General features: G+C 35.7%; 1 protein-coding gene across 5 annotated transcripts in view; it reads left to right on the forward strand.

Annotated features, from left to right (window-relative positions):
- Nucleotides 1-19,259, forward strand: part of PRDM5 (PR/SET domain 5) — a 79,837-nt gene that overhangs the window by 36,437 nt on the left and 24,141 nt on the right. For 3 of the 5 annotated variants that reach the window (XM_081959962.1, XM_081959960.1, XM_081959961.1), the window contains 4 exons: nt 4,512-4,601; nt 8,684-8,777; nt 10,192-10,352; nt 13,763-13,856. In XM_081959962.1, the coding sequence (XP_081816088.1) occupies nt 4,512-4,601; nt 8,684-8,777; nt 10,192-10,352; nt 13,763-13,856 (439 nt within the window). Of the gene's footprint in view, nt 1-4,506; nt 4,602-8,683; nt 8,778-10,191; nt 10,353-13,762; nt 13,857-19,259 lie in introns of all 5 variants that reach the window. The other 2 variants (XM_081959964.1, XM_081959963.1) reach the window with 2 other exon arrangements.

Here is a 19,259-nt window from a genome sequence, read left to right on the forward strand (position 1 = left end):
TTAAGTGACAATCTGCCTACCCTAATTTAGATAATGCCTGTCATTACTTTTGACCCCGGGGCATAGTTTCAGTGGCATGGCTGCACCCTTGACTGCTGCTGCTTCTTCAGAATGGTAAGATTGTGGAGAAAGAGAGAGGCAGAAAGAGAAAATTGCCTGCTTAGCATTTGGGATCCTTTGCTCTTTCCCTCCCCCCCCCATATGCCACCAACAGTTTGATGAAACAGATACACCAAAACTTCGACATACTTTTCACAGTTTGGCTCATGTTATATGTCATCTGGGAATTTGGCACTGAATCCTTGCACCATCTTTTGTGTTTTCATCCATAAATCACATGAAAGTAATAATAACCAAAATAATTCTTGCATGGTGAAACAATTGTAACTGTTCTTTTTAAGACAAATAAGATACACGAGTCGGTTGAAAGACGACTAGCTTACATGCATATCACAATCTAACTTGAATATATAAAACCTTTTAAAAAAAAGAACTTAAAAGGGATTTGTTTGTAGGGAAAACAACTGAAATATACTCTAAGCAGTCATTTTTATTTTTATTTTCAAGAAATCCAACTCTTACATATTAAATGGAGGGCATGGATAAAAAAAATCAATATAAATGATTCAGAACAGAACTGAATGTAAACATTGCTGTTGAAAAGGTTTACAGATAATCTTGAGAGATTTGCAATAGTTTATGGAAATGTATTTTCAGGTTTGAATTGTCAGCTGTGATAAATCCCCTGTTGAGATTCTGATCACCTGAGACTGATGTTTGTAACATTATTATATCTAATAGACTATAGATGGACAGCTTTCCATTTATATCTCAGATATAAAGGTGAGGCAGGCGTGTAAAAAAAAAAAGCAGGAAATAAGAGAAAATCCCATGCATCTCCATTATAGATTGAATCTGCAGGCCAAAGGTGACAGGATTGATCTCCTTTGAGTTGATTCAATAATCTTGCGTTTAGCTTCTTAAACAATCACAAACTCCACATGCAATTTGGTGTTTATTGATAAAATGGAAGATCTCTGGATTGGAAAGTATAATGAAACATTAGACAATAAAGTGTTAGTGATATGATGCATATATGGGTGGCAGAATAGGCAAAGGAATGCATATATGGGTGGCAGAATAGGCAAAGGAAAAGGTTTAAGGAAACATACAAAACACATAAAGCTTAGCATTGAAATCCCACTTGAATGGGATCCCTTTTTCAGAAAGTAAGCAAGGGACTTACTTTATGTGCTATAAATTAAGGAGAGAAGTGATAGTAGAAATGTGGAAATTCCGGGACATTTTGCATATATATGATAGTCTGGGTGGATGGAGATACCAATATATAATTGTATCCATCAGGAATGGGTGCATCTAGATATCTTTAGAAGCAATATAGTAGCTCAAATAATCAGATAGGTCCATTTCTTCATTTTAGTATAAAAACCATTTCTTCATTTTAGTATAAAAAGCAGGTTCTCACCTGCTCAGATGACAGATTTGCTTTATACATCTCATGAGGACTAATGGAGTATTCAACAAGCAATAGAACATTATTTGGTATTTAAACTTTAAACTTTGTCATAGATAGTTTTTCACATTAGAACAAGATATCTAACTCAGCACAATTATAGGATTAATGGGAAAAGAAGGTTATCATAAGCAGCATGATAAATCTCTTCTTTCTTAGACAGATCAACCTATGCAACATATTTGGCAGATGACATGAAAAAATGTCCTTCTGAGATGCAAGGAATGGCTATGTCAGGCCTTGGAAGCAGTGGGTCTTGCATGATATGTAGTCAAATGAACACAATCTCAGTGAATATGTGAATTATAGGCCTGAAGCAGTGTACCCCAATACTCTAGGAAAATTCAGAAGGAGAGCCAGTTGCAGAGGTTAACTAAGGCACCCTACTTAGATATTCCAAGTAATGGAATTTACAAGCAGAGCTGAAAAAGTATTTCACCAGTGGAACCATCTATTCAACTTTCTACTTCAGGCATCACAGGTTGAAATGAATCTGGTTTAAGATTCAATTAAAGCAAGGATGGGTAGTCTTAACATTTGTTTTTCTGTTTTGTCATGAGTAAGGAAAACCGCTTTGTTGATGAAAAATGGCTAGACTGTAGCACATAGGAATGTTTAGGAGAGGGTTCCCAGTTCTTTTGAGCGGTGGAGGTATGCAATTCCTGTCCACTTCTGTCTTGTCTTGTGTTGCATTAATACTATTTTGGGGTTAACACTACATTTAGTGTGTCTCCTGCCTCATAACAATGAGAAAGAGCACCACTGATTTGTAGTAATCATGTCGCTGCACTTAGTTAATACAAAGAGAGCCACACAAACAAAAAGGAGCTTGCGCTACATGTGTTCCCGATATCTTAGATTGCCTATTCTTGTAGTGAAAACTTTGACAAGCAAACTCAGTTTATTTCCTGTGTGAAAAGTCTAGCTGTGAATTGAGGTGTATATCATGTTAGATAATAAAGAAAATACCTTGTTACTAGATAAGGCTATGGATCGTTCTCTGCTTACTTTTTCAATACCTCAGTATGATTCTATTTAAAAAAGAACTCATACATTATTTAACTCAAAATATTTAAGGTTCAACGGTAAATAAGGAACCTAGAAGCTAGTAGGGGACTGATGGAGTTATGTTCTATTTCATTTTTCAAACAAAAATTCTCTGTCTGAGGAATCAAGGTTGTTTTGGTGGTCTGAAACCCAGACCCAGTTTAGACTAAAATGATTTTATAAATACTAAATATGATTGATCCTTGTTTAACTTGAAAGACTGGTAAGTTGAGTAAACAACAATCACTTAGAATTCTGGAAAAATGTTTATTGCTTATTTATTTATTTCGTTATTTATTTATTTGCTTTGTTTTGATTTTTTTGTTTATTTATTTAAATATATATAGATGTCCAGTTCATGAAATGTGATTCTGGGTGGCATATAACAATCCAATAAAACAATAAAATAAATAAAACAATAATTGCTTAAAGCCCATATATAATTATTCTTGGTGGTGGTGCAGTGGTTAGAATGCAGTATTGCAAGCCACTTCTGCTGACTGCAGTTTGGCAGTTCAATTCTCACTGGCTCAAGGTCGACCCATCCTTCCAAGGGGGATAAAATGAGGATCCAGATTGTTGGTGGCAGTATCCTGACTCTGTAAACCACTTAGAGAGGACTGTAAGTCTAAGTGCTCTTGCTATTAAGGGCATCTAAAATTATAAAAGTAGAACAAAACCAGGAAAAGTATGGATGAAGGGATGTAAATAATAATGGACCCACCTCTGGAGTTCAACTAGCCTCTCAATCCCCAGGCTGACATAACTAGGTCTTGAAGGATGTTCAAAAGTTCAGGAGCGATGAGAGTGACCTCACCTTTGGAGGACAGATGATTCCACAACTTACAGAAAAGGCTGCTTGATTAGGGGCCACTAAATGTTGCTCTCTAGATGATGTACAGTTTGAAAGCTTCCCAAAGTAATTTTCTTGCACAGCGTATACCTAAGTTGGTCTGTTGTAATCTGTTCAAGGAATTGTGATACAGTATGTTCTGGTCTGCTACTTTGGTACAGAAATATGCAGTGAAACAAAGAAAAGGGAGCATTAGGAAAGTTTTTCAAAAGCACAGAATGTTAGTTAGAAAGACAAAGAATGGTTGTCCCACAAACTTTTGAATCTAGCCCCAACATAGATATGCAGACCCCACCATTATTACCCAGGAATTATAGCACTTGTTTTATTGATTTGAAACTTACATAATAACTCAGCTTTGCTGGGAATACTAATTATCAAGGTTGTGTGTAGCTCTTCTTTCTTCTGTGAAAGAGCTAAATGTATTTTGGCAAATACATAGAATGAGCATCTTTCTAAACATTATTCCACTTTTTTAGTGGCTTGCAATATAAAGGCTGTTAAATCTAAATTGCCCTTGGCAATTCCTTCTGTTATTTTTACAATGCTTAGGTCAGTAGCTTAGAATTAAAAAGCTAGCAACATTTGTTAAATGGTAAAGCAAAGGGAATATTAGCAACTAAGCAGAATAAATAAATACATAAATAAACAGAGTAAACTAAAGTTGTTGTTTTTTGAAAGTTGATATGCTAAATTAACAGTTTTGAATGCAAAAAAGATAGCCGAACCTATATATTCCGTTTTGAAATCTGTTTTCTTGAACTTATTTCACCAAACTACATCTTAGGTAATGTTTGTGTTGCTGTTTCAATCATTTCTTGTTATAAGAGTCAAACCAGAGATTCTTAATGAACTAAATGAATGTTCTGTACTTAGCATATTTACCATTATGATAAATAAGCATTTTTTAAAAATAATAATCCAGAAGTTGTTAAGAAGTTCCAAACTCAGGATAGCTATTCACCTAAGTAAAATCCTAAGTGTTTTATTAAATCGAGGGGGGGGGGATTTTTCACTCATGCATGTGCCAGATGTACAGCCCTAGAGACTGAACCCTTATATTTATCCACAGAACAGGTACAGCACAATCAGCAGCAGTGCAAGCTTCCCCACAGCAAAGTCTCATCCAAATGTCTCAGCCCCATTCTGGAGGATACATCAGTTGAGGTGAGAAGGTAGATCAGTCTCTTTCTACTGAGACATTATTTGGCTTTTCTTAGCAGCAACCCTATTATTTTGATGCAGACTTTGCATAAAAGCATCCTGGGCTTTTTTACAAACTGCTTCCAGAAAAAGGTCTAACATCACTGTTGACATAATGTTTGCCTATGTAATTGAGGGACAACTTGGAAACATAGCACAGTGCATCAGAAGTCACTTTCCAAGCATTAGCAGAAAATATCAGCTGAGAAAAATGGGGTGCCTGTTTTCGCTGGTCTCCTGATTCAATCCAGAAGGCTGAGAAAACTATAAATCTCACAATTCTTCTCAGAAATTATGAACCTTTCATTGCAGATGAGCTATCAGGATCAAGGTTGATTCCTGACTGGCTGTAAATTAAGAATGACATGCTTTCTTTAAAAAAAATTGAGCAGAAAACTTGTCCTGTTCCTCCCACACCTTTTTTTTCTCCCTTCTGGAGAAACATGGAACCTTTAAAAAATTAATATTTTGGTCAGAGCACTCTCCAGATAATATTAATACAATGCTCAGAATCCTTATCATACATGCTTATTATACATGCCTTATCATACATGCTTATACAACTTAAGACCCACCTGTTCCGACTAGCCGGCCTGGCTTAATTTAGAGCTTCTCCACCTCTTGGGCATTTTTAATTGTTAATTTTAATTTTTAAATTTTAACTATCATTGGGGTTTTAATTGTCTTAAAGTATTGTAATTTATTTATTTATTGTTCCACCTCCTCCATATTGTATTGTTGTGACTGTTGCTAGTGTACGTCGCCCCGAGTCCCTTGGGGGAGAGGGGGCGACTAAGAAGTCAAATTAAATAAATAAAATAATAAATAAATTATTGGGGAATAAGAGAAGAAAGAAAGAGTTTTCTGATAAGACATGAATATGGAAGTGGAGTTGTGCATATAGAATAAAAATACAGTAACAAGAAATTTGAGAAAGTATATCCATGTGTATCTTGTCTAGAGTTTTTTCAGCCTGAACAGAGAGTATTATTTGCAGTTGAGGGCAGGTGGCAAGGTCTTGTCTTCTTCTAAAACAGGGACCTCAATCTGTTTTAGATAAGGAGCACAACTGACCTTTTAATGGCACATTGATTATTGGAGGGAGGGTGTTCATTCTCAAAATGATTATGAAGGAGGATGAAGCCAGCGACAAAATATTGCCTTTTATTTGCTTATTATTGAAATTTATATAATCCAAAGATAAATAGAGTGTTTTCCTACTACACTGCCAGTCCTTTTATAATAACCAAATCAACTGCTATCTTACTGCTATTGGTGGATCTTTTTCTTTTCTGGTGCTGGTGATTTACAAAGCCTGGATTGCACACTTTTTTTTTTAATTCTCTAAAAATTCCTATTAGCCTATGAAGAATTCACGAATGTTCTTGGAAATAATATTGACACTGAAGCATAAAAAAGCAGCACTGGAATTTAAAAGTTTCAGGGTTGGATGAGGACCTGATAGATGTTCATAATATTCACTGGCACCTTCCCAACATTACACTTGGCTTTGCTTTGCTTCTTTTTGATCCTCACTCTCAGTCTCTATGAAGAAAAAACTCCTTTTATTTGGCAGCTTTTTTGTCTCTTGCTATTGTTGCAGAGCTTCCAATATCCACACATCTTCTCCCCCGTGTGTTTAAGGTTGCATCTTTTATAAGAAATTGTGTTGTGTTAGCACAGGGGGAGAAGCATCAAATAGGAGGGCAGAAAGGCAGCACAAGGGCCTGCAATTTTCTCAGTAGCCTGCTCTTCTAACCGTGAGGAATGGTCTGAGGAGGGCTTCTAGATTCACTCAAATATAAATGTTTGTTCAATGTATATTTACAGTCTGTGTTCTTGAAACTAATCTGGATAAATAGTAATTGATAATAGGAAGATATTTATTGTATAATCCATGGGCAGATAGATATGAGGGGAGAAGTTATCTGCCAGAGCTGCCTTTTAAAAGACCTTAAAAGAGCCAAGATGGCGCAAAGAGCCGAGGTGGCGCAGTGGTTAGAGTGCAGTACTGCAGGCTACTTCAGCTGACTGCTAGCTGCAGTTCAAATCTTACTGGCTCAAGATTGACTCAGCCTTTCATCCTTCTGGGGTGGGTAAAATGAGGACCCAGATTGTTGGGGGCAATAGGCTGACTCTGCAAACCGCTTAGAGAGGTCTGTAAAAGCACTATGACAGTGTGTATATAAATCTAAGTGCTATTGCTATTGCTTTCAGTGTATTCATTAAGAATTCCAATTTTGGAACACCAAAAGCAACATTAAACTTTTACTTAAGTATGAAGAGAGTAGTTATGATTCATTTTTTGATGCTGTTCAAGGGTTGTTCTTTCTGTACAAAGTTGTAATGTATTAGGAATCCTAAAGTCTACAATCAGAATTGGAGACTTGCAATCTTCTCAATACTTGTAAGAATATGACTGACTAAGATTCAAGACATGGCATTTTCAGTCTTTTATGTTACAAAAATATGTCTCTAGAGAGCTTTATTTGATTCCATCTCTCTGAAGCTTCAGCTGAGCTGGTAAGCATTATTGCATCATCAGGTTTTAAAGATTTTTTGGGGAAGGGGTATTTCCTATATAAATTAATTCACTAATAGAGACCATATTTATGCCCAGTTTCCATTTAGTCAACGTGTCTTGAGATCTCTTAGTTGAAGAATCCAGTAGAAAAATGGTAGATAAAAATCCTTTCATAAAGAGAATTTCTTTGTCTTACGATTCCATAAATTTAAGGAGGAGGAGTTGTGGTAGTGCAGTGGTTAGAATACACTATTTCAACTCAGCCCATATCCGGGAATTCAATCCTGATCGGCTCCAGGTTGTCTCAGCCTTCCAACATTCTAAGGTTGATTGTTGGGGGCAATATGCTGAAGTTGTAATCTGCCCAGAGAGTGCTAAAAGGCATTATGGAGCAGTATATAAATCTAAGTGCTATTGCTATTGTCTACTGATATTTTATGTAATTAAGATTTAGCAGCTTGATATTATTAAACTTTTTAAAAACAATTGGACCGAACCAGCGGAACTTATTTTTCCTCATTTTAGTTAGACATAAATAGGGTATGTCCGTAGATACGTCTGTAAGAAAGAGTCAAATAGGGAAAGGCTTTTGCCCCAAAGTCTTGTACTGTATTTAGCTTGGGAACTTCAGATAATAATTTAAAGATAATGGAAAGCTATTTTGAGAACGCAAAGGCAGACTTTAAAGGTGCAAGCTGAGGTCATAGATAGGACCTTCAAAAATATGTTCTTTTCTCACTTCTATTTAATAGCATCTCACTGTTTTTTCTTCCTATTTGTTTATTTATATTTTCATCTTTAACATTGCTTTTCAATATAAGTAAATTTAGTATATACTAAAGGCGCAGAGCCTTGTGATAACATGATTCCCTTAACTTTTAAATCCTTTAATGTTAAAGTATTCTGTTAATACATTGAATGTTTAAAAAAAATAAGAAAAAGAGTATTTTGTGACATACACATTTATCACACATGGGAATCCATTCCTCCAAACATTCCAATTTTAGTGCCAAATAACATTTAATTTGTGAGATAAGAAATTCATCCTAAATTATTCAACATTTTAGAAGGCAGGTTAAACTAGTAACTAAAAACTAGTAAAGGATTGTTTTATATGAATACCTATAATATTTAAACCTTTGAGATTTGGCATCTTATGAAACACCAAACAAAACCTATGGTGAAGTTAAGGTGACCAGACGTCCCGCTTTTGGCGGGACAGTCCCGATTTTTAACAATTTGTCCCGCGGCGTTTTTAAAAAGTCCCGATTTTTTGAAAGAATGCGCCAAAAGCGGGACATCTGGTCACCTTAGGTGAAGTTTATGGCCTTTTAATGCATTTCAATGTATAATTTACTTATATTTATTTATTGCATTTATCTACTCAAATCATTAATTTTTCATTTTTTAAGCATGCGGAATCAAACTTTCTGTTTTTGTTTGATAAAATAAAACGCTATCTATTTGGACTGCAGTCAGCAAACATAGCCATAGTTACATACAATATGGTTTTTATCTACAGACACATTCTGAAGAAAGACCATTTCAGTGTGAGGAATGCAAAGCTCTATTCCGAACGCCATTTTCTCTACAAAGACATCTTCTGATTCATAATAGTGAGTAGAAATATAGATGATAAAGAGGTTCAAAGTCTCAGTACTTGCGAAAATAATGCATTAACTTTCTGATCTAACAAAACAGCATTATTATATTAGAATTTTATATAAAATGTATACTGACTTTATATACACACATCCACACAGAATTGCACCTATGGACGTGCTAAATAAAATAGAAATAGTAAAATTCAATTAATATGAAATCTGCATTTAGTCTGTAATTTAAGGATTCATTGCATCTATTTGGTTAAGTAGAAAAATGGTCTTTAATAGAGAAGATAATGTAGACAATAGATATAATTATTTTCAAGACGCTTTGAAACAAATATAATACTCAAAGTTTTTAATATTTAATGTTCTGATTGTTTTATATTGCTTTTTAAATTATGCTATAAGCTTCCCAGTCAGTCAACAGTGAGATGGGTGTCATATATTTAATTAAACAAATAAAATAAGGTGAGTTTCAGAAATTATTAATAATTTTTTTAGTGATCAAAATTATCTAGCCTGAATAGTATGCTCTTTGGATTGCTATTTAACCTAGAAAGATGAAGTTTGTTCCTTTATAATTTCTCTCAATAAACATGTGGGTAGATTGTTGACTTGAAAATAAGATGTCCAGGTAACAAATACCTGTTTTGACCAATTATGTAGAACTGTTCAAGAAATGAATTGTGGTTTTTCTTTACTATAAATTATTGGCAGTTGCTCACATAGGTTTGTAAACAACTGGGATTCATATAATGAATGATGATGCGCACACACACATACTAGAAATTTTGTTGCAAAGAAAATGTTTATGATGAAAATGCTGCAAAATTGGGTAAAATATTTTATCATCACATTCAGTTTTGATTTTATATATAAAGTATATAATTAAATATTGGCAAATATTTAATTATATTTCTCTGCTATAAAATGCATTACATGCAGTAAGGTTCTATTGATAGTTACTTGGTAATTGCTTCTCTAGTTCCAAGATATTATACAGATAATCTTTAATTTACAACTGTAACTGAGCCTGGAATTACAGTCACTGCAAATGCATAAGCTTAAATTCAAAAATCAGCTTGTAGCAATTAGAAATATTCCCTCAACAACACAAGGCACTCACATTGGTTTGTAGAGCAAGAAGCCTGCAGTGATAATTTTTAGCAGTATTGTAGCTGCCACGGAAGACAAGAAACCATGTTGCGTGACAATCACCAGGACTTCTGTCTCTTAGGTGTACCATTACTCTGTAGCCTAGTGAGATTGGGGGAGGGGAATCTTTCAGTAAATACATTCAGACTGCTATTTAACCAAGAAATAAGAGTTTGGCTTCTTTCAGCTAAAGAATGGAGTGAAAATAATTTATTGATTTATTTATAATATTCAATAGATAATATTAGCATATTTTTCTTTCTCTTAGGTGAAAGAACATTTAAATGTGATCACTGTGATGCTACATTCAAACGGAAGGATACTTTGAATGTTCACATACAAGTTGTTCATGATGGCCATAAGAAATATAAATGTGATCTGTGTGACAAAGCCTTCGTAACACCATCTGTTTTAAAGAGCCATAAAAAAGTAAGCATAATGAAAAAATAACTTCCTAAAAGTAATAAAAAAACATGACAACGGGTTTATTGCACAAAGTTTATTTTAATAATTCACATCAGAGGTAGGGTGCTCCCGGTTCAGCCTGGATCATCCAAACCGGTAGTAGTGGCGGCGGAAGGCTCTGCCCACCCGCCTGGATGCTTCTGTGCATGCGCAGAAGCGTTCTGCGCGCATGGGAGTGTGCCTGAACCGGTAGTAAAAAAATTGACCTCTGATTCACATTTAATGTACAAGTGTACATTAATGTACAAAGAAGACAATGCTTTCACTTTTTCTTTCAGTAATTATAAATAAAAAGAATTAGGAAGAACTATAAAGAGTATATTCATTCAAATGAATAAAATGGTTTACAACATTTCTATAACATACACTTCACTTTGACCGGCTACTAATTAAAGGTGGTAGAAATTGAAAATTGTTAATTGTTGTTAATTGATGTTCTCTTTCCCATGAACTACAGCTTCATCCCTAAAAGGTTTTGCATAAAATTGGAAATATTTTCCAGAAGCTCCTGTATGTTGGCCACACACCAACTTCTTTTTTTCTAATGATTTTTCCCCCCGCAAAAAGTTAAAATACAAAACTCTGAAAAAGAAAAAAAATTAAAGGTAAATATACGTGTCCTAGGATAATGTTGTAGGATCTGGGTTGGTCATCGGGACCAGAGATTTTGTCTGCCTAGAGGCTTTCAGACTCAATCTGGAGCCCATCTTCAGGGAGCTTCTCTTTAGAAGAATGTGTGCTTTGCACTATTCTTTGTGTGGTTTTTATAGTGCCTGTTGTATGTCGCTTTTTAGATGTTGATTGGGGTGTGTTGATGGCTGGCTTTTAAGTTGTTGATTGTCATTTTCTGGTGCTGCTCAGCCCTCACCTTTTAAGTGCTTGATGGGCTGGTGGTAACTGTTGACTCCCATGCTTCAATCATTTCCATGGTTGTTTTTGTGCCAGTTTATCCAACAAACTTAGTAGCTGCAAAATTGAATGTGAGTCCTTGTTCATTTCAGGGTGAGTTCGGGTCTCCTCGCCTGATTGCTTGTTTGTGTTCTTGCAATCTGGTGTTTAGCTTCCTCCCGGTCTATCCTACATAGTCATAGGGACAATTAATGAAGGGGATTCGGTAAATTACATTGGAAGTATCTCCAAACTCCAAGCAATCTTTACAATGCATAATTTGTCCTTGTATGCCCGCTTGCAGTTCCACATGCAATAGGCACTATGAATACCATGCACGAACAGCACACACTCTGCTAGAGAGAAGTTCCCTGAAGATGGGCTCCAGCACGAATCTAAAAGCTCGGAAGAGAAAACCTCTGGTCCCAGTGACCGACCCAAATTGGATCCTGCAAGAAAAAAATCATAGAAACAAACAAACTAGAAGCAAAACAAAACAAAACTTTTAAAAGTGCATAAAAAAGACACAAACACATAACATATATTATCCTCCCTAGATGAGTACTGATAAATATATTACAAAATATTACTTTCTCATCCCATGCAAAACAGGCCTGACAAAATTTCAAACTTCTAATTCTGTTTACAAATTTTTAACCTGTCATCTGTCTACTATATTAATGGCAAAATAGTTAACATATAGAACTACAAACAAACAAAAAGGCAAGAGTAGAGAATCAAAGCCCTCTGTTAACAAACTATCATTATGGTCAACTTGTAGAAAGTTATCTATCCCAAATCATCCCAATTGTTCATTCTGATTCATCCTGGATCAAATATCCACAAGTGTTGCTTAATACCATGTGTTATCAATTATTGTCTGATTAAATATAATAGATCCATTCTCCAAAGTTGATGTGTCTTACCCAAAAGATCCACTTAAGTTGTTTTTGAGTTGAGGATGATAAATCCATTCCCCAATCTCTTTCAATCTTCTTAGGGAAAACCAATTCATTACTTATCATTCAGTCAGTTTTCTGTGGTTGTAAAGGAATGCAAGGCTGAACTTCAGGAAGGTATCGTAATCTTCTCAGTCAATTCTAAGTCTGTAACAGCAACATCTCTTTTTGTCTCCTTGAATCTATCACTTTCAAATCAAATTCCTTTACTGAATCTGATTTAACGCCAGTTACTTGAATTTGGACCTTTTTGCAACCTTTATTATTTGCTCAAACATCTTGGTTTGCATATTACCAAATGGTCACACACCAACTCCTTTTGCTGATCATGTGAATTGGCATATTTCCCATTTAATAGGGTCCAGTCATGTGGAAATAATCTATGTATATGTGTGTCAGCATAAGGGATGTGGTAGTGGCTAAGACGCTGAGTTTATCAATCAGAAAGGTCGGCAGTTCAGCAGTTCGAATCTCTAGTGTGGTGTAACGGAGTGAGCTCCCGTTACTTGATCCAGCTTCTGCCAATTTAGCAGTTCAAAAGCATGTAAAAATGCAAGTAGAAAAATAGCAACCACCTTTGGTGGGAGGGTAACAGCGTTCCGTGCACATTTGGCATTTAGTCATGCTGGCCACATGACCACGGAAACGCCTTCAGACAGCGCTGGCTCTTCTTTGAAATGAAGATGAGCATCGTCCCCTAGAGTCAGGAACAACTAGCACATATGTGCGAGGGGAACCTTTACCTTTATGTGTGCCAGCATCCACTGGACGTTTGCTATGGAGTTGCAGCAGCTTCACTAGAGATCTAGCAAAAGCTTTGAATGTTGTTTTTTGTATAAAAGTTACTTAAAGCCCTTGATCAGAATGGGATTTAATACACAGTTCAGTTATAGAATGCTTCAAATGGAACTATGAATTGATCCTTCTTTATGTTTTGCTTATGCTTGGTTCTAACTTATTTTTCAAAGGTACCCCTTTTTAATTTTGTTATTATGTGTTTAAAAAGCTTATAAGAAAGAGATTATACAAACCATGTGAAAAATATTAGAACAAATATGTTTTTCAATTCAAATTGATTTAAGAACACACCCTAATAGAAGCCCTAGTGCTGCTAGTTTATAGAATCTATGGTTATCATATAGTAATAAAGAGTATTTCAGAAGGTGGAAAAAATGTCAAGGAAGTAGTTATTAAAGTAAAGGTTTATGTTTAAATGCTACAAACATTTTAACATCCCAGTAAGTATTAATTTAATTTTTATGAAACAAAATTTGCAATAAAAGACTTGTTTGATTATAGATACAGTTTATTTTTCAAGGAAAAGTCAAATTAGTTTAGGAATTTTTATATTGTTGTTGCAAGGTGAAACCTACTAATTTTTTAAAGCTTTTAACAGCAAAATTTAATAGCATACCATGTGATATAGATGAACGATTAAAATTTTTTGGAAGAATAAAATTTAAAAATGAAGAATTAATTTTGCTTCTTTTTGTAAACAAACTAAATATTTATATTTCTCCTTTATAGACTCACACAGGTGAAAAAGAGAAAATTTGTCCATATTGTGGGCAGAAGTTTGCAAGTAATGGAACTCTGAGAGTCCATATTCGAAGTCACACAGGTACAGCATGCTCAATAATTAATACCCTTCTTCTAGCGTGAACTGAGCCGATTCCTTATTTTGTATCAGACTATACTCGAGGTTTGTACTTTTGTGTTATTGATGCATGTCTTTCACATTTGTTGCTGCGGGCATTACTACCGGTTCGGTGTGCAAAAATACTGAAAGAAAAAAAGTAATTCTTTTCCACTCTGCTGAGTTTCAACTCACATGACCACTTGTTAAGATTAAAGCTGTTCATTTGTTTAATGCTTTTTTAATTCTGTCTAGATCCACATTACTGAGAAGTAAATGTGAAATATTTGTATACACTATGCTGGTACAATCTGTCATGCTTACAACACTCTATTGCAGGGGTGGCGAACAAGTTCGACAAAAAGAGCCAAAATTATAAACTGTGAGAGTCAGAGAGCTACACCACGCAGTGACCTGCCAAAACAGACAAACACTCACACAAAAGCATATAATTTTAACAATAATATATTAAACACATGTATAATATAACATGCTCAGTCAGGTGTTTTTTGTTATAAATTTTTATAAACCCATTAGAGCTGCTGTATAACTTTTAAATCCATAAATAAGTGGAATCTCTGTCCACCTAACAACCTACAAGATTACTTGATGACCACAACCAGGAACGCCACACTTGCAGTCATTAAACAAAGCAGTCAAATATCTCGCTTAATGACTGCTTTGCTCAGTGACGAGATTGTGATTGTAAATCGAGTACAACCTATACATGGGTAAAGCCTGGTCCTAATATTATCTTCCTTTAACCTAATATATGTATTATAATATATATATGAGTTTGGATTATCTTTGATATCTATTACAATTACAGGCTGTGAGAAAAACACTCGTAGAATTTTGGGAAATATACTAACCATGGAAATTCAATTAAATGTTTTCTCCTATTTAAAACTCTGCTGCTCCTGAACCCAGAGCTTCAATATGCAACCATTATTATTAATTTGAGCAATCATTAGAACCTCACCGGAATCCTGCAGCAACTGTGCTAGACTTTGAAGCATTATTTTTTGGGCGCAGCAGAGGGCGCTGTTGAGCTAAACCCGGAAGTACGGTCGATGCGACGACGCTTGCCTGCCCTCCACCAGCTCTGAGCTGGTGGAGCGGAGGCAAGCGTCGTCGCGTCGACCGTACTTCCGGGTTTAGCGCGCGATCCGAGCCACAGTATATACTAAATAATGGTAAGAGGCAAAGAGCCTCATTTATTTTGGCCGCGAGCCGCATGCGGCTCGCGAGCCGCGTGTTCGCCACCCCTGCTCTATTGCACTAGTAGTAGCCTTTATTTTGCTACTATCCATTTCAAATAGATAATTCACTATGTTAACATAGCAATAGCATTTTAACCATTGTGTCACCACGGCTCATTGTAAGTAAACTAATCTTCTACTTCAAGTAAAAGCAATTCTTCTCCAATAGTCAAAAACTGCCTTACTGCTTCAAACTTTGTCAGCATTCCTTCCCCCTTTGAAGTTTCATAAACTCAAAGAATGATAGAATCATATATTTGGGAGGAGCCATTGAATTCAATCTCTTGCTTAGAGCAAGACTCAAAATTGAAGCATCCCAGATGATTGGTTAGCATCTCCTGCAATATCTTCACTAGAAAGAACCTGAGTAATGGCTTCTATTGTCTAAACACCTGAAAATATTAGCTACATTATCAACTATAATAATGCTTCAATAGAGAGAACATGCCCAAAAGATGTTATTGAAGAAATGACAGATGAAATAGTTGGAGAGTAGAACAAAAGCTAGAGATGGTATCAAAAGTGGATTTACAATTAACAGGCCAAAAGAATGAATTAGAAAAGGATGTTTCATTGGATATACAAAAGAATATATTCACTCATTCACTCATTCATTCATTCAGTTTGGTGGTGGTTAAGGTGCTGGTTTAGAAACCAGAAGATTGTGAGTTTTAGTCCTGGTTTAGGCATGAAATAAGGCTGTGTGACCGGGGGCAGTCACTCTTTTAGCCCAACCCACCTCACAGGAATGTAGGAGGGGGAAGTATTATGTATATTTGCTGCCTTGAATTACTTATAAAGATGGAATGATCTAATCTAATAATTGGAGTGGTGTGGTGGCCTAAAGGTGAAGCTCTTGCCTCACAATCAGGAGGCTGTGAGTTTGATCCTCGGTAGAAGCAGATATTTCTGTCTCTGGGTACACTGAGAATATATCTGGTGATCAAAATCTGCATTGGCAACAGGAAGGGCATCTAGCCATTAAAACTCTGCTATTTCCATTCAGTTGCCCAGATTCCATTCAACAAGGGATTATGGAGTTGTTAAAAGAAGATGATGATCTAATCCAGTGATGGCGAACCTATGGCATGCGTGCCACAGGTGGCATGCAGAGCCATTTGTCAGGGCACGCGAGGCGCTGCCCTGTCAGCTGGCCAGTGCACATGCGCGCGCTGGCCAGCTGAATTCACCGTTTTAAAAGCCATTTTTTCACCCTCCCCAAGCTCCAGAGGCTTTATAGGAGCCTGGGGAGGGCGAAATGAGCCTCCCCCACGCCCTCGGAAGCCCTCCGGAGGCTTCAGGGACCGTCCGGAGGCTTCAGGGACCGTCCGGAGGCTTCCCTGAAGCCTTTGGAACGCTTAAAATGACCCTCCGAGCAAACCAGAAGTGACTTACGGTTTGCTCGGAGGGTCGTTTTGAGAGCTCTGAATGCGTCAAGGAAGCCTCCGGATGGTCCCTGAAGCCTTCGGAACACTTAAAACGACTCTCCGAGCAAACTGGAAGTCACTTCCGGTTTGCTCGGAGGGTCATTTTAAGCATTCCGAAGGCTTCAGGGAAGTCTCCGGACGGTCTCTGAAGCCTCCGGGGGGGGGGGGCTTTTCGCTCTCTACAGGCTCCTATAAAGCCTCTGGAGCCTGGGGAGGGTGAAAAAGAATGTAAAAATAGGGGTGTCGCGCCTGTTGAACACGCCATGAACACTGGGGGTGTCGCGCATTGCATTATGGGTGTGGCACGCCCGCACACGCCCCCCAGCGCTCCCCCCACTTGTGGCACGCGAGCCAAAAAAGGTTCACCATCGCTGATCTAATCTAATAATTATACATAAAAACAGTTACATTGTCAGAAAGCTAATGAGCTTCAACAAATAAAACTAAAATAAGTAAAAGTTAATCTTTCATTTAATCTGAACTAAACTTTGTCAATTGTGATACGTTCTACATAAAGCTAATCTATGTTAATATTATAAAATTGTAAAAATCAGTAGATATTAAAATGTTGAATTACTGAGTTCAGTTAATCACAGTACAATTTTATATACTATAAATTGGATCTTTCTGATCTTATTACTTTAGTAAAAATCCAAAGGTAATATTACTTCAATTTTTTTGAGGAATGTACGTCGTCTATAAAAATGCTGTCGTTGTAACAAACCAGAGCACTTTATGACTTCTGCATTCCTAACCTATTCAGGTTATTTATCATTGTCTAATTTATCACTCCATGACAGTTAAATCTTCAAAAGTGTCTGTAAAGTTTCAGGAAACTGTCAGCTTCCTGTTAGTTTGCAACTAGTGATGGGAGAGATTCATACTGTCAAAAAAAAAATCTTGCTTTATTACCAGTGTCTTCTTTAGATCAATGAATAACAACACCTAATAGGTTGATGATTGGGAGCAACTGTAAAAAGAACTTGCACTTCATATGGATCAAATATTCCAATGCTTTATGTGTGCAACTGATTTCTTTCTTTCAAATATACATAGAAATATGATTTTGTTAATACTTTTGAGTAACCATACACTGTTTTAGATTATATCCCAAATACAACTTTGGCTGTTAATCTAAACAGGTAGTATGAAAATAAATATTTGATTTTTAAATAAATATGCATTTGATTGGGGTCCCAAGTGTATTCCTAGCCCCATCAAGTTTCGTTGCTCTTTATTTCTTTAAAGTCTTTCTCAACAAGCGGTATGATTTATACCATAGTAACTAGTGAGTCTCTCACTTGACCATGTTTGCCTTACAGTTGATCTTAGTATATCGTTTATTGCTGTACTCCCAGGTTTCAATGTTACACCCCCAAGCTTGATGCCTCTTTTTAATGCATCTAAACACCAATTACTCTGCAAATTCTTGAGCTCTAATACCTGCACTTTCTAAACCTGCGTTCTAAGCCAAAAAAATCATTTAAGACTCATTCGTTAGCTGGAATTGTATATATTATTTATATTGGGCATGTAAATATTGTATTAATTGAATATTATTATATTTTCAACTGATCATTTTATAATCACAAATTCCTTACTTGAATGTTATTCCACTGATCTATTTTATAATAGCAAATCTTATGTCTCATTTTTTTTGTATTCCACATCACTTGTACTCTTGCTATTTCTAGGATAAACAATGTAAGAAATTATTAGATAGCTGGGCTCAGCAATAGTATAATTAAAATGCACACAACATAGAGTACAGTAGTAGGTTGTAATCATTTGTTTACATTACAATGTTATGCTTTTTAAAAACTTAACTATGAAAATAGCTAAGTTTGACAAATCCTCAATCTTCTAAATTGAAGAGGATATTGTTCATTTCTTATTTTTCTTCTCTCTCTTTTTCTTAAAAAAAATATACCATATGTTATTTAGCAAATTTCTTCATGATTGTCACAGAAGCTCCATTAGTTTAATTGACTTTTCTAATCTCTTTGAATGTATCTTCATAGTTTACAATGCTATTTGCTTTTCCTTTAATCATGCTGCCTGTTGTGATTGCCAGTCACTGTTGTCATCGATCACACTATCTCTGCTTAGAAAAAAAACTCTTACAACTTCTTTTGTGAACTGCTGCATTGGTCATCTGGCAGGAAGCATTGAATGTGCAATCCAGATGGCTTCTTGTCAGTCTCACCTCTCATGACCTCATGCCCAATAAAATTATCTTGATTTTGCAAATAAGGTGAATTTTGCAAACTTCAGTTGGAATTGTTGACTTTTTGTAGTGCTAGAGTACCAAAGATTTTCTTTTTGCCTTAATCTGATTTAGGACATTTGAGGATTTTTATTATACAGCTCTTTACTTTTAGCAATAATATTGATTGGACATGATGAAATGAAGCAATATCAGAACAGTCTCCTATAGAAAATATTTTTAACTGTCTCTATTATTTAATTATATATCAAAATTATAACATGGATCATCTCAGAGAAAATGAAACAATCAAACATATTTTAATTTTAAAAGATTATAAGGCTTGCAAAGCACTTTGGTCCATCTTGGTGTTAATAATGGAAATGAGCTTAAGTTATTATCCAAAATGTTGACTTGGAAAGATAATCTATTGAAATAAATGTCTACATACTTTTCTGTTTTTCAAAGAGTGGACAAATATTCAAATCCACAA

The sequence above is a fragment of the Natrix helvetica genome (assembly GCF_964273705.1).
Source record: "Natrix helvetica genome assembly, chromosome: 7".
In the NCBI taxonomy this organism is placed as follows: Eukaryota; Metazoa; Chordata; class Lepidosauria; order Squamata; family Natricidae; genus Natrix; species Natrix helvetica.